Source organism: Ptychodera flava, chromosome 11 (genome assembly GCF_041260155.1).
Source record: "Ptychodera flava strain L36383 chromosome 11, AS_Pfla_20210202, whole genome shotgun sequence".
Lineage (NCBI taxonomy): Eukaryota > Metazoa > Hemichordata > Enteropneusta > Ptychoderidae > Ptychodera > Ptychodera flava.
In genome coordinates, this window is record NC_091938.1 from 13,392,806 (window position 1) to 13,408,384 (window position 15,579).

The 15,579-nt window shown below is 36.1% G+C and overlaps 1 protein-coding gene across 1 annotated transcript in view; it reads left to right on the forward strand.

The window, feature by feature from the left end:
• The window catches only part of LOC139143561 (aldehyde dehydrogenase, mitochondrial-like), a 43,279-nt gene extending 29,130 nt beyond the window's left edge, over positions 1–14,149 (forward strand). Inside the window, exons 10-14 of the mRNA XM_070713995.1 lie at positions 1,720–1,904; positions 4,744–4,908; positions 5,824–5,981; positions 6,752–6,866; positions 8,912–14,149. Of these exons, the coding sequence (XP_070570096.1) occupies positions 1,720–1,904; positions 4,744–4,908; positions 5,824–5,981; positions 6,752–6,866; positions 8,912–8,944 (656 nt within the window). The 3' untranslated portion in view covers positions 8,945–14,149. The remainder of the gene's footprint in view (positions 1–1,719; positions 1,905–4,743; positions 4,909–5,823; positions 5,982–6,751; positions 6,867–8,911) is intronic.
• Positions 14,150–15,579: the final 1,430 nt, after the last annotated feature.

Here is a 15,579-nt window from a genome sequence, read left to right on the forward strand (position 1 = left end):
AGGTAAGAAAAAGTGAAATCCTGCAAATGTGCAGGAGGCATGGCAGTGAGAAACAGGCATACTCCACTGATCTTGACTCATTTCCTGTCATTGTTTATGAACTGTTACATATCAACAGACCAGCTGCAACCATAGACAGTAGATGGGGGAAGACCGTTTATACTAAACTAAGAGGGGCTTATTTCTGCTATGCATGTTGCTAAAGTTGACCTCCAGTACCTAAAGTTAGACCTTAATTGCTTTTGTCATTCTTGTTTTTCTGGTTTAAATATTTCTTGTTGTTTTTCTGGTTGTACTGTGCAGAAATCATTGCCATAACATCAACGTAGAATTTTCCTCCACTGAACAGATAGAAACAACATTTATTGTTGATCATCGGTAACCCATACTGGTATATACCAATTCTGATCAAATTTGAGCGACACCGTATAATTGCGGTATTTTTGTTTTGTTTGTATCAATGTTCATGTCAATTATATTGTCACAATCCGTACATGTAAGTGTTGGTGTTTGTGATCTCTACCAACTTGTCCACCAATATTCCAGTGCAAGGTTGGGGTCATAGAGGTGAAGGGCATGCAGACCCATCAATAAATTGGCATCAGCATATTGAGTGTCTTTGGAGTCAGTTGTGGCAAGTGTAAGTTTTAGATTAATGAGGTTAGATTTCCCGAGGGAGGAGAGACAACAGCTGGATATCACTGTGAATCTCTGAATGTTGACGTCTCACAGATTAGTTGTGAGCTGGTCAGTGTAATCCCTGCTTCCGTGACTTGAAAGTCAATAGCAGCTAGCATTGTTTAACAAAATTTCTTTCGTCTTTTATTTGCAAAACATGTGATTATGGTCAAAGTCTGTCACTTGCCCGAATAGGAAAGTGCAATTTAGTTTTACTCACTCAACGTCAGGTTTTACTCGCCTTGGGAAAACGGGTAACCGTTAAGTTCGAGCCCTGCAATTTCAACCATTTCATTGAATATATTCATAACAAGTGTCAACAAAAAAATCTGTATTTTTCACTGCGTCAATTGTTTCATCTTGAATGTGTGTAACTGGCCGGGGTGTGGTTTAGCTATTTTCACAAAATTTAAGATTACATGTATTTCTGCAGATTGCTTTCAGTCTGTCACCTTTCCCAACTTTAACCAGACTAAGGTGTGACAGACGTGAAACAATGAAGCAAAAAATTGATTACTCAGTAAGAAAGTTGTTGCTACTTCTGAGCATCATGAACTTCATGCATCTTTGTTGCTAAGTTGTCAATTGATGAATTGGAAATCTTTTTTGTACACTGCTGACACAGAAAGAAAAGTTTATCAAACAGGCTACAGTGTATAGCTTGAATGTTATCAACTTTATAAAATCCTTTGTCTGCCAGGCCAGTCCTCATACATCCAGCCAAGTCACTTGTAAGCATTAGTACTGCAGCCAAAACCTATTTTATGTGTGTCTACTATAGTCTTGTACACTGTACAAGAATGTGACATTATACTCTATAAGATTGTAACATTTTTGTGCTCTGGAATTGACTGGCTGTGGAGACATTACTGAATTTCACTTGACTTAGCAGGATCAGGACCCTTTGTTGCAAGCTTCTTGGCGTTCTGAAAATCAATGTCATTTCCACTGCTTTGGCAGGACTTGGTCAAAAGGTATGTTAATTTTTCATTAAGTTCAATTGAATCAATTAAAATTAGTCAATTTTTCATCTCGTTGCAGTGCACGATGCCGTGGAAGAGAGTCACTTTGCGCTCTTCTTCAATCAGGGTCAGTGTTGCTGCGCCGGGTCACGAACATTTGTACACGAGAGTGTGTATGACGAATTTGTCGAGAGAAGTGTTGAAAGAGCCAAAAAGCGTACTATCGGCAATCCTTTTGATGACAGCAATGAGCAAGGGCCCCAGGTGAGATGACATTTAGAAACAATACATAATCAGTTTTAACCCTTTCCTTCCTAACTGCAAATAAATGTGTAGGAAAAAGAGGGCGCCCTCATGGGCGAACTGCACATATATGTGTAGATAAACTTTCAACCCAATTAGAATACTCAATTCCTCTTATAGGGGGTATAATGTAATGATCATTGGAAAGGGAATTTCCTGGCCTTTCTAATGATATACATATCACCTGTAACTGAATATTCATACTTAGCACCTAGTTGTTTTCTTTTGCTTGCGCAACAGTTATGCACGTAAACTTTAAAAATGTTGGAATTGGACAGTGTGCAGCTAGGCATCAAATTGCTAATATTTTTATGAAAGTGAGTTTTTTTGGTGACAGACAGATAAAAAGACAACATGCAAGATGACGACAGAAATTTTAATGTGTATATACATGGCGGTATAAAGAAAGACCCCATACCTTCATTGTATATAGTGCTCAAGTTTGAACTTTGATACATTTATGCAAATTAGGCATGTTACAATTTGCAAAAATTTGTTACATTGTTGTAAAACCAAAAGAAAATTCAATACTGGTTATCTGGTTATGATGATATATGACTTAATCATTAACACTTCCAAAACATCAGGTATAATAGCTGTGTTGTGAGTAGGTCTGATATGCTAATTTTAACTCAGGCCATAAGGGTATACAGGGTTTCTCTATAATATAGGAAGGAAAGGGTTAAGGTAGAACGTGCCTAAGGGACAGATATTCAGACTCTCAAACTTTTCTGCTATATCACTTGTGGGGGTTCATTTTGAAGCTCTCGGTGAAAGAAAACTTTTCAACGCCTTATTTCTTCGAAATTCAAATTTTTTTTTTTTCTCCATAGAGCTAACACAGGGATAGTGGCCATTTGAATTTACATATCCGTAACTCTTGGGTTATTTGTTTCTCTACTTCTGAAATTTGCATGGTTACCCCCAAGTTTTATTCTTGTTTTGAAAGAGAATTGTTAAGAAATTCCTTATGGAAAGTTTGAGCAAAAGTTTAAGTCTTTCACTTTCGAGGCACATACTACCTTAAATGTGTCCAAACATTTCCTTTTAGTTGTTGGAATTATTAATCACCATTTTAGTGGCAACTTTGCTTATAATCCTACTAACATAATGACAGCAGCATATTTGTTTTTTGTCTGATAAAGCTGTGCTGAAAATCTTTTTAGTGATGTGAAAGTCATGCACTTTGAAATAAATTTCTCGCAAGGTAAATCTTTGATCAAGTAACTAATACCTGCATATTTTATGATCAAAAGGCAGCAGGGAAAGTTTTTGAAGTATAATGTTTGCGCAGAGTTCGATGAGGGAGATTTGAGTGGTCAAAAGGTGATGCTAAACTCTGGCACTGAGGGCGCTCTTTAAGAAGTTTGTGGTTGGCCAGGCTGAAACGTGAGAAAATAACTCAGAATATTGCAAGAGAAAAACCAAGACATTCGAACTGACCGCATGTCTATGTAATTACATTGCATGCTTTATTTTCTTGCCTGCCTGCCATCCAAGCATTCTGCTTATTTTTCGATAAATTCAAGTTTACATGCTTTTCTTGTTGTAAGGTAGAATGTGACTGGGGGACAGATATTTGGACACTCAAATATTTGCAATTATATACTCTCTTGGTCTACCATTTGTAGAGGCACATTTTAAATCTCTTGATGTGAATCAAGATTTCACTATCTTACTTTTTATCTTAAATTTATATTCCGATATGGAGTCAACACAGGATGGCCGCTGCTTCAAATTTCACTCGTCAGTAAATGTGAAATAATATGTTTCTCTACAACCAAATGAGATGGTGATTCCTGATCTTTATTCTCAATGTTGAATGAGATTGGTTGAAAGTTGGCTTTAGGAAAGTTTGATCAAAAGTTCAGGTCTTTCACTTTGAAGGCACATAGACACCACCCTAAAGATTGATTTTCACCAAGAATGTGGACAGAGCTGTTTCTTAGGGAGCCGTCATTACTTATGGCCTTGGGGGTCACTCAAAAAATTGAAAGCTACAAGGGGGGTTGCTCAAAAGTGGAGAACAAGAAAGGGGGGGCTACTCAATTTTGTTGATATGTACTGAAGGATTTAGTCGAGTTACGAATTAATACAACAATAATAGTAAAGATATGTATATTCATACCCGGTATTTGTGTGTACACACACACACACACACACACACACACACACACACAACACACACACACACACATATATATATATATATATATATATATATATATATATATATATATATATATATATATATATATATATATATATATATATATATATATATATATATATATATATATATATATATATATATATATATATATATATATATATAAAATAGCCATAAATGTGGAGGCACCGTGGCCCAGTGGTTAGGGTAACGGATACACTGTCAGAGGGTGGTGAGTTCGAGACCCGGTTCAAGACCCGGTAGGTCCAGAGTAACGGACTCACTGTCGGAGGATGGTGAGTTCGAGATTCCAGCACGGTGTTGTGCCCTTTACTCCTCAGTGCTCCATTGGGGGAGTTAGTGGGCTATTTACCTCATCCTGTAATTGGGCTAACGCCTGTTGGATGATGGACTGAATAAAAAAAAAAAAAAAATATAATGATAGCTCCCTTAAATCTTTTCACGATTAAATTTGGTTCATCTCCGTAATTTTCATTTGGGTATACAGACATATCATCAATGGAGATGAAAAAGACAAGAATTGGACCTCACATACTTTACATCCTTTGTTGCCACTTAGTTGATTTCAATTGTAATTCACATCATTACGCTGGTTGGTTTGTGTTGTAGGTGGATGAAGAACAAATGAACAAGATCCTGCACTTGATTGACAGCGGCAAGAAGGAAGGAGCCAAGTTGTTGATTGGTGGCAATCGCTATGGTGATAAGGGGTACTTCATAGAGCCCACTGTCTTTGCTGATGTACAAGACAATATGCGCATTGCCAAGGAAGAGGTAAGAAAGAAATCATGATGGTTTTCAAACGGGAGTAATAATTTATCTCAAAACATCATTGCAAATTTGTACCACCCTGTTCAATACTGGAGTAGTTGGCATGTTCCATACATTTCTTCATAAGCATGTTATCAAGTCTTCACCGGTTTGATGCAATCAAATTTAGTTTGAAGGTAGCCTGTGAATATTGTGTATGGATGAGAAAACTTACGAAACTGTTTGAGTAGACAGAAACCGTTGACTAGCAGTGGACGCACGATCACAGGATAGTGAGTTCGAGCCCCGGCATGGCCATGGTGTTGTGTCCTTGAGCAAGGCACATTATTCCTCATTGCTCCTCCCCACCCAGGAGTGATGGGTACCTGGTAGGACAGTGGTTGTAATGTGTGTGTTTAGCTCTGCTGCGCTTATTGGCTGCACATGTGAGCTGTAGTTTGCTCCCCAGGGAGTTGAGTGGTATCACATAGGTCCAGTGACCAGGGGTAATAATAATTGTAAAGCGCCTTGAGCACATGAACTTGTGGATATGTGCGCTATATAAGAACCAAATATTATTATTATTATTATTTAATGATTTTTGTATGTAAGGATAATGTCAATTGGATGATAGTCAATTGATGAGTCAAAAAAAGTTGTGCAATGTATGGATGAGAGAAAAAAAATTATCTCAAATTTTAGAAATTTAAAATGGTTTCCTCAGTGGACAGAAACATTTTTGAAAGTGATCAAAACTTCATATCCCCTTGAAAAGTTTCAAAAATGAGCCACATTTGCTTTAAACAAACAGAAGAGGGTGGAATTTTTAAGAAGGTTCTCAATCTGCCTTTCAGGTGCCTTATTCTTTCTCCATGGCCAGCAATCATCACAATCGTTACAATCTTGACATTTGACCTCTTGTTTACATTGTCTTGCCAGATCTTTGGACCAGTGATGCAGATCATGAAATTCAAGGACATAAATGAAGTGATTCAGCGTGCCAACACAACAGCTTACGGCCTGGCTGCTGCTGTTCACACAACAGATATCAACAAGGCTATCATGATTGCAAACGGCATCAGAGCCGGAACTGTCTGGTAAAAATTACGTTCTCTCTTCGGAATCCACCACCACAGTGTTTCTCTGATATACAAAGACGCTGTCATAACCACAGTGTTTTATTGTTCGCGATGTTTTATTGGTGTGTACTATATATGTTAAAATGTTAATATCATTATGTAAGTTAACTGTGTGATGGTATTACAATCAATGCACTATGACGGATAGCTGTACAACATCATGCCGTATGCAAATTGACAAAATATGTCAGCAACTAAGAGGAAAAGAAGAATGCCCATTTTGCCAAGTAGATGCGGTATTGTCATTATTAGCTTAAAAGTAGTTTTCTTACATGTTCAAAATGCACCAGTTTTTTTGTGTCAGACATGCAATCATGAGCAAAAATACTTTCATATTTTATGTTCAGTAGCCTTGGTTGCTCGGCGCATAAAAAGTTCCAATACTACAGAAACTCATGATGCAGTGGAATTGGTTGCTGTGACGACAGCTCTAGTGTAAATCCCTCTTTGTTCAAAAGTTCACAAACTTGTCCTATACATGTGATAATACAATATAAGCCACAGGGGGACACTCAATTATTCATCCGTCAGCTTTTTTAAGGTCAACTGCTATGGTTTATTTGGTACTCAGGTTCTATTTGATGGATACAAATTGGCACACGATTGATACTGTCATATTTTTTTTTGGTGCCCTGACTCAACCATGGTTAGACCTCTTATTACAGGGACATAGGAATGTAAAGTATTGGAGTGGTTTCAACTTTGCATTGGTCAATTTCAATTTGCAGGATCAACTGCTATGACGTGTTTGGCGCCCAGGCTCCGTTTGGCGGATACAAAATGTCTGGAAGTGGACGTGAACTTGGAGAGTACGGACTGGAAGCTTACACTGAAGTCAAAACAGTAAGTTCTATAAATACAATAGAGGAAAGTGCAAATGGTAGTTTTGCTACAGTTCATGTGATATCAAGAAAAGGTGCTTACAGTGAATTGCTTTGAAGCATTGGCATTAGATGAAGTAGACATATTGTCTAAATCGAGGTGTTGCCAACACTGTCTGGTGCAATTAACAGCTAAGCGGTAACATGAGTCGATCATAAAGAAATCAACTCTGCAAAAGTTGAAACATTGTGTAGCGGGATGTTAAAACAGTACCACACATATCCATGCACTGCACACCCTGCTAACTGCCCAGGACATATGCTGTCAGGTTTATAACGCCTTTCGCATGTACAAATTTTTGAAGGGATGTGTATGGATTGTGTGCTGGTTAAAAATTGTATTGCTGTAATGAGATTGTAATTTGTTGAAGTATTTTATTTTAGTAGTGAATAATAAGTGGGTCAGTCCAACCACAGTCCATATGTAAAATTTGCAGCAGGTACTTGTAGATAATGGATACATGAGGTGTGAAAAATAGTTGACAAGACCCATCTGCTACTATACAATAGATGTTTATGCTTCCTAACGTTTCGGACGTACACGGACGACCTTCATCAGAGGCTATACAGACACAATGGTTAAAAAGGGAACGAAAATTACATTTTGTTCGAATCGGTCAATGAATACGATAACAAATACGCAGATATTTAGCGTATATTAGGCACTGTAGAAATGTTTTGGTAGCATGTAAAGTCTATGGTAGAAATGTGACTACTGTAAAAAAGGAACAAACAAAAAATGAAATAGCTGAAAACAGCAAGTTGAGTAGGGAAATTGAACAATGCAATGTATTGAAAGGTCGATACTGTAAGAAACCAGAAATGAACTTACAAGTTTGTGGAACACGTCTGTTCCAAACAGACGTGTTCCACAAACTTGTAAGGCAGACATGATGTGTTGTGCGGATTGAGTGGTGTTGTTTTGACTACGTCTGACCTCCCGCTAGACATCATTTCAGAACCTGCCCATCATGGCCTTTTTTCTTGGTGTGGGGTGTTACATACTCATCAGTATAGCTATCCTTGATATCCCTGCTTGCATGTCCAAAAATACTGAAAAGAAAAAGGAAGTATTATGCAGCCAGTGATGAAAGACAATAACTGTTACATTAATAGTACCAAACCAGCATAGTTAGGAAAACAGAAAAGAGGAAAAAAAAGGAAAAAAAAAAGAAAACCATGTTGCCATATCACTTTTGCTGAATGTCAAGGACCAGAAAAAAATATATTTTGGCCTAACTTTCTATTTAAAATTTGGTTTAGCAAGTAAATTTTGATATTTTCTGCTAAAATTGATAGAATATTTTAGAACTTACAATAGAGGGTTGCTTTGCCGTGATACAAGAAAATTGTACAGGATTGCTAACTCATAAATGTTGAAAGTGAATCTTATTTGAAATTAGAACACCATTTATAAACAGAAATTATCAGTATTAGATCATTGTGAAAATGATAAAAAAAATACTGCAGGACATTGGCACAGTGTTGTGGAAAGTATGAATACATGATACTTGTGTCTGAACGCATGTGGTATTTTTCGTAATAACCTTATTGTTAAAGTTCTAACATTTTTATTACCAGGACACAAAATGGATTTTGTCATGGCTACATTCAAACAAAGTCGAAACAGTATTTCTTCTTATTTGAAAGGCTGGTAATAAAGTGCAACAAAGAATGTGCAGACAGCCTGTGAACCTACATACATGTACTCAGAGCAAGACAAACCCTGGCATTCATCCAATGGGTGCCTTGAAACTATTCAAACTAAATGTCCACAGATGTGTACTGTGCTTTGGGTGCCTTGAAACTGCAATCAACATCACTAATTTTTTGCACATATTAAATTATCATAATATTGTTCTTGATAGTGCGTGTATAAGAATGGATTACGTTTGTATAAGTGTACACTGTCAAAAAAGAATTAAGAAGTAAATTATGTTCCCGTAGTTTGTGTGTTGGCTGTTTACTTGTTTTTGGTAAATTCCTATTTGTTGTTTATTTCCACAGGTAACTTTGAAAATTCCACAGAAAAATTCATAAAATGGCAGACTTGTCACCATTGGTGCCTTCAAAGATGACAAGATGACACCATGGACAAAATTGATAAGTTACATTACAAAGTTTCCTATGGCAGTAACTTCTTCAATGTACTTGTAGCCAAACTTGTAGTGCTAATAGCCAGTAATCCTTCGCTTTAACCCTTTTCCTGTCAGACAGTATCACTTCCCCATCAGCCAAGTAAGTAAAAAGCGGTAGTGAGCCAAAAACATATGTATTTTCACCCACTTGGCTTGGTATGTTATAGCAGCTTTAGTCTGTAAAAATCATGTTCACAGTATCTCTGTCTTCAGGGACCTTCAAATCTTCAAGTCTTTGTTAAAATGCACCATATGGGACATGTTTTGCTTCACTAGTTTTAACCAACTTTGACCTGATGGTGAAATATGAACTTGGCAGGAAAAGGGTTATAGTCATACACAAATTAAGAATTGACAGGGTTTGTTGTATGATGTAGAGAGATTGAAGAGCTTAAGTTGTGTCTGTTTCAGCTTTCAACCAAAGCATGTATAGCTTTCTTTACCCTTCACTGCAAGAATTTAGTATACTCCTATTGTTTTCCATGATAATATGAGACCTGTACACTTGAAATGGGGGTAAGATGGTGTAGACTTTTGGTTTTTATGTGAATTATTTTTTTGAGCAACTTTCAGTTTACCGTGATGAGATCATGTGGACGTTTACCTCAAAAAAAAAGACAGTGTTGAAAAGAGGATAAGTAACACTCTAAAAAAGCGATAGTATGATAAAAATATAGGGTAGCTTAATATTCAGGAACCCCAAAAAGTTGTTCGTGATATTGTGTATCCCAGATACAGTGACACATTTTTGAATTACATACAACGGGTAACCAGTTTGAAGTTTAAATTGCAAAACATGATCGGATGAAGTATCTCACAAGACATTCTTCAGCATTCTTTCTCAATCAGACAAAAATATGGCCATCATCCTACAAAATCAAGAAAACAATTTCTCAGTCTTTTTGTTTTGTCCATAGAATAATAATAATAATAATATTTTTATCGCTTGCTTGTAAATATAGGATTTACATCACATTTGTGGCAATAAAAGTGTGATACAAAAATAAGTTAAAATTTTCTTCAATAAAGATAAAGTATTACAGTATAATAATAGTAGCTAATAATAAATATAACTAGGTATTTCTTTGTTTATATAAAGTAAAAATATAATCTGCAAGTTGTTCATTAAAAGATAACTCTTGTTTTGTTAGTAGAGAAATAAGCTGATTTTCAGTATCGTCGTTTGGGAAATTGATTTTATTGAAAAAGTACTTTCTTTGGACTTTGTATTTCTGACAGACTAATAAAAAGTGTGTTTCATCTTCAATACTGTTGGTGTTACACTGATTGCAGTATCTTTCAGTAATTGGGGTTTTTGGAATAGTGTGTCTCCCTTTTTCAATTGTTAGATCATGATTGCTAATGCGAAGTTTGGTGAGCAATTTTCTTTTCTCACCTTGTAACTGTGTTAAGTAGGGTTCTAATCTAAAATTATGTTTTATTTTGGCATACATTCTTAGTTTACTATTTTCATCAGTGATCAAATTTTTCCAAAAGACTTCATAATTGTTTGTTAAATTTGTTAGTCCCCACGGACACCGTCCGGGGGGACTTATAGGTTTGGTCATGTCCGTGCGTGTGTGTGTCTGTGCGTGCGTGCGTGCGTGCGTGTGTGCGTCCGTGCGTGCGTCCGTCCGTTCACGCAGATATCTCAGAGATGCAAGAAGCGATTTCATTCAAACTTGGTACAAGGATTACTTCATATGTCATACAGATGCACATCAATTTGTTTTGTGATACGATCCAATATGGCCGCCAGGCGGCCATTTTATTACGATTTTTTCATGTACAGAGCCATAACTCAGACATGTTTCAACCGATTTTATTCAAAGTTGGTACAAGGACATTGACCAATGTCATAGATATGCACGTCATTTTGTTTTGTGATACGATCCAGTATGGCCGCCAGGCGGCCATTTTATTACGATTTTTTCATGTACAGAGCCATAACTCAGACATGTTTCAACTGATTTTATTCAAAGTTGGTACAAGGACATTGACCAATGTCATAGATATGCACATCAATTTGTTTTGTGATACGATCCAATATGGCCGCCAGGCGGCCATTTTATTACGATTTTTTCATGTACAGAGCCATAACTCAGACATGTTGCAACCGATTTTATCAAGCGTTGGTACAAGGACATTGACCAATGTCATAGATATGCATGTTGATTTGTTTTGTGATACGATCCAATATGGCCGCCAGGCTGCCATTTTATTACAATATTTTCATATACAGTGCCATAACTCAGACATGTTTTAACTGATTTTATTCAAAGTTGGTACAAGGACATTGACCAATGTCATAGATATGCATGTCAATTTGTTTTGTGATACGATCCAATATGGCTGCTTAGTGGCCGTTTTGTTACGATTTTTTCATATGCAGAGGCATAACTCAGGCATATCTTAACCGATTTTATTCAAAGTTGGTACAAGGACATTGACCTATGTCTTACATATGTACGTCGATTTGTTATGTGATACGATCCAATATGGCCGCTAGATAGGCAGCCATTTTATTACGATGTTTTCATGTACAGAGCAATAACTCAGACATGTTTCAACGGATTTTATTCAAAGTTGGTACAAGGAGATTGACTAATGTCATACATATGCATGTCAATTTGTTATGTGATACGATCCAATATGGCTGCCTTGCGGCCATTTTGTTACGATTTTTTCATGTCAAGGGCCATAATACTCTAAGGCATATCTTAACCGATTTTATTCAAAGTTGGTACAAGGACATTAACCTATGTCATACATATGTATGTCAATTTGTTTCTTGATATGATCCAATATGGCTGCATGGCAGCCATTTTGTTACAATTTTTTCGTGTCCTTAGCCAAAACTTGGGCATGTCTCAACTAATTTTATTCACCGATTTTATTCAAACTTAGTACAAGGACATTGACCTATGTCATACATATGCACATTGATTTGTTTTGTGATACAATCCAATATGGCCGCCGTGTGGCCATTTTTTTCTGATTTTTTCATGTCCGGAACCATAACTCAGACATGTATCAAGCAAATTTATTCAAAGTTGGTACAAGGACATTGACTTATTTATACATATGTATGTCGATTGGTTTCACGAGATGGTCCTATATGGCCACATGGTAGCAATTTTGTTATGGTTGTTTCATGTCGAGAGCCATAACTCTGGCAAGTCTCAACTGATCTTATTCAAAGTTGGTACATGTACATTGACTTACGTCATACATATACATGTTGATTTTTTAAACAGTAAGATCAAATATCGCTACATGGCGGTGATTTTGATACAATTTTCAGATGTACAGAGCCATAATTCAGACATATTTCCACCAGTATCATTCAAAGTTGGTACAAGGACATTGACCTATTTCATATATATGCTCGTCAATTTGTTTCACGTCATGTAGCAGCAACATGTCAATTATTGAAGTTTCGTAAGTAGGCTTATATGTCAAGAAATACGTACTGCATCAAATTCATGAAACTTTATACAGATGTTAACTGATGTTGAGGTCACATTGCTTTAACATTAAAAAGACATTTATCAGTGTCATTTTAATTAATTTGTAATTGCATAAGTAATGAACTTTCCTAATTAGGATGATATAGCCACAAATTAATACAGCGTCAAATGTGATGAAACTTGATACAGATGTTGATCTCATAGTGTTGTAAATACTGCATCAAACTTTATGAAATATGGTACCAGTGATAATCTGTCAAGTGTTAGAATTGTATTCAAAAATGTTTTGCAACATCCTGTTGATTAATTCCTAGTTGACTCATTTTATGAACTTCAGGATGGTGGCCTACATTGGTTTTATGTTTTCATCACCATGGAACTCATTCTTGGCCATTGAGCGCCATCTGTATCAAAGTATTTTTATCACAGACCTAATTAATGAAGAGGACTCTATCCTCTTAGGACATGTAATCAAAGTACCCATTAACAAGTGGGGACTGTGTCATCAACGATGACTTGTTTTCATTAAACCAGTTATAACTTTGTGGTGTTTAAGTGATGGAGCTTTATCAAGGAGAAAGTCCATTCCATTGTCTTAAATTAAGGCACTTAAACAGTTAAACCAGGATCTATTGTTAGTGTTGTTTACCATTTGCTCCAGAAAAGCTTCTTTAGCAAGATTACAATGTGGCAGTTGTACGATATGAAGCCAGTGTTTAACAATATTAAGTTTGATCTCAAGTAGAAGTGGGAATTGTCCTAGAATAATGTTTCTTGTTCTGCTCCAAAATTATTTCACAGTTCCCAGTGTTCATATGGTGGGTATAGCCTCTTTGTGTATATTGTCCAATGTTATTACTTACACAAGAACTTTAGTACAATCTAGATTTGTCTGTCAACAATGACAATTCATATTGCATGCAACACATTTTTTAACGAGGCCAATACTTTGCATTCGAACGTGCTTTAAAGTCCAACTAGCTGTATCTTTTAGCATTATTTTTATGATTTTACTTTCAAGCTATTATAAGTTTGTGAGAATGTACTAATTTCGATGTGTGTATACACTTATTATTAACTACCCTATTATTATTAACTGTATGTGCAATTTTGAACAAGATAAAGATTACACTGCAAATGAATGTTTGCCCAAATATTAAATTGTTGCCCCATGAAGAAAAGCAAAAACCGTGGATACTGTGCATATCTGCACTGAAATCTTTACATAAACTGCACAGAGTAGTCAATGTAATGTATAGGTGTGAATGTTTTCAACTGTGACACATTGTATGTTCTGTTGCCTTTGTAATATACCAAATGTCATATTGAAAATGGCGGTTTCCTAATGTAGTAAAAGCCCATATCCTTCAGAGGGTAGAATTCAGAGGAAACCAGGAGAAAATATGAAGATATTTTGCGGTCAACAAAGTTAAAGAGTTACAGCTAGTTGGGCTTTAAGAAGAAGAAGAATATGAAAATGTATTTGTGTCATCCATAGAAAACTCTGATTGCTTTATGTGCAAAGGGAATGTACCTGCCACTGTTACGATACCATTGCATTTCACAGGATCCTGATGCAGTTCACTGTGTTAGTGTGTTTTTCTTATACTGAAAATGAAAAGAACATTGTATTTTCATGATTCTTTTTTCTGTTCACCATTTAAACTTGACACCTGGGTCATAGAGAGGTCACTTGTACTGCTCAGGATTTCCACTGCTATCTCAGAAAATTTGATGTCTTTTTTTTTGCAAAATGCTGCAAATCATGCATAATTTGACATCTTTTCCTCAAAATTGTCGTAAAATCATGCATAATTTGACATCTTTTTATAAAAAATGTCACAAAATCTGCATAATTTGACATCTTTTTCTCAACAATGTCGCAAAATAATGCATAATTTGACATCTTTTTATAAAAAATGTCACAAAATCATCAATAATTTGACATTTTTCTCAAAAATGTCGCAAAATCATGTATAATTTGATATCTTTTTATAAAAAATGTCACAAAATCATGCATAATTTCGTGCACAGCGCAGTGACAGTGATCTCATATTTCTTTCAGTATTTTGCTTTTTATGCCAAGATACAAACTTGCCATAATTATCGTTCAGAGTACAAAGAGTAAAGGAGAAAGTGTGTTTGCTGAAAATGTGGAAAAAAAACTTTACAGCGAGGGCATGAGTTATCGGAACACCAAATTAGGTAATTACCCAGCAACTTAGCTGAGCACTTTGCAATTTGACCTGGCGTTTACCTAAACAAGAGTCTGTTTTATTGTCTGAAGACTGATAAGAAATCCACCAAACTCAGCAGGCAGCTCCCACTGAGTAAACAGATATGCCTACATTGGAACAACTCATTGTCAACTGGCATCTAGTTCATGGGAAAATTGTGAAAAGAGGGAATAAGTATTATGATGTAACACAATCTATTGTACTCATTTTGTGTCCTGGGCCTGAACCTGACAGGTTTGCCTCTGTCTGTTATTTTGAATTGAAACATCGCCGCATCCCTTGTATTAATCTAGAGTGTACCAAACTGTCGTCAAATTTACCATCTTCCATGAGCTCACCATCGACGATGATGGAACAATCCATTTTTGGACACCGTGGTGCTAAGCACCAAAGGTGTCCTTTGTCGCCACAATGTCTGTTTGTGTGTCCATCTGTCCGTCCGTCCGTCTGTCCGTAGACAGATTTTGTTCCACTCATAACTTAAGAACCCTTAGGTCCAATGTCATGCAATTTGGTATTTGGTATTATCATGATGAGACTTAGATCTGATTAGATTTTGGTGGGTGTGGCTTATTAATTAATTGCTCATTTGCATATTTTATGACTTTTTTGCCATAGGGCTATATCTCAAGAAATATTGAACCAAATTTGATGTGACTGTACACATACTTAATTACCCTATAGCATAACTATGGTAAAAGTTTAGTAAGTTTGGTTAATTAATTCTAATTTGCATATTTAATGAATTTTTGTAATAAGACTACCAGTATACTCAAGAACTTCTTAAGCAAATGTGATGGCCATACTTTTATCAGCTTGTAGAAACATCA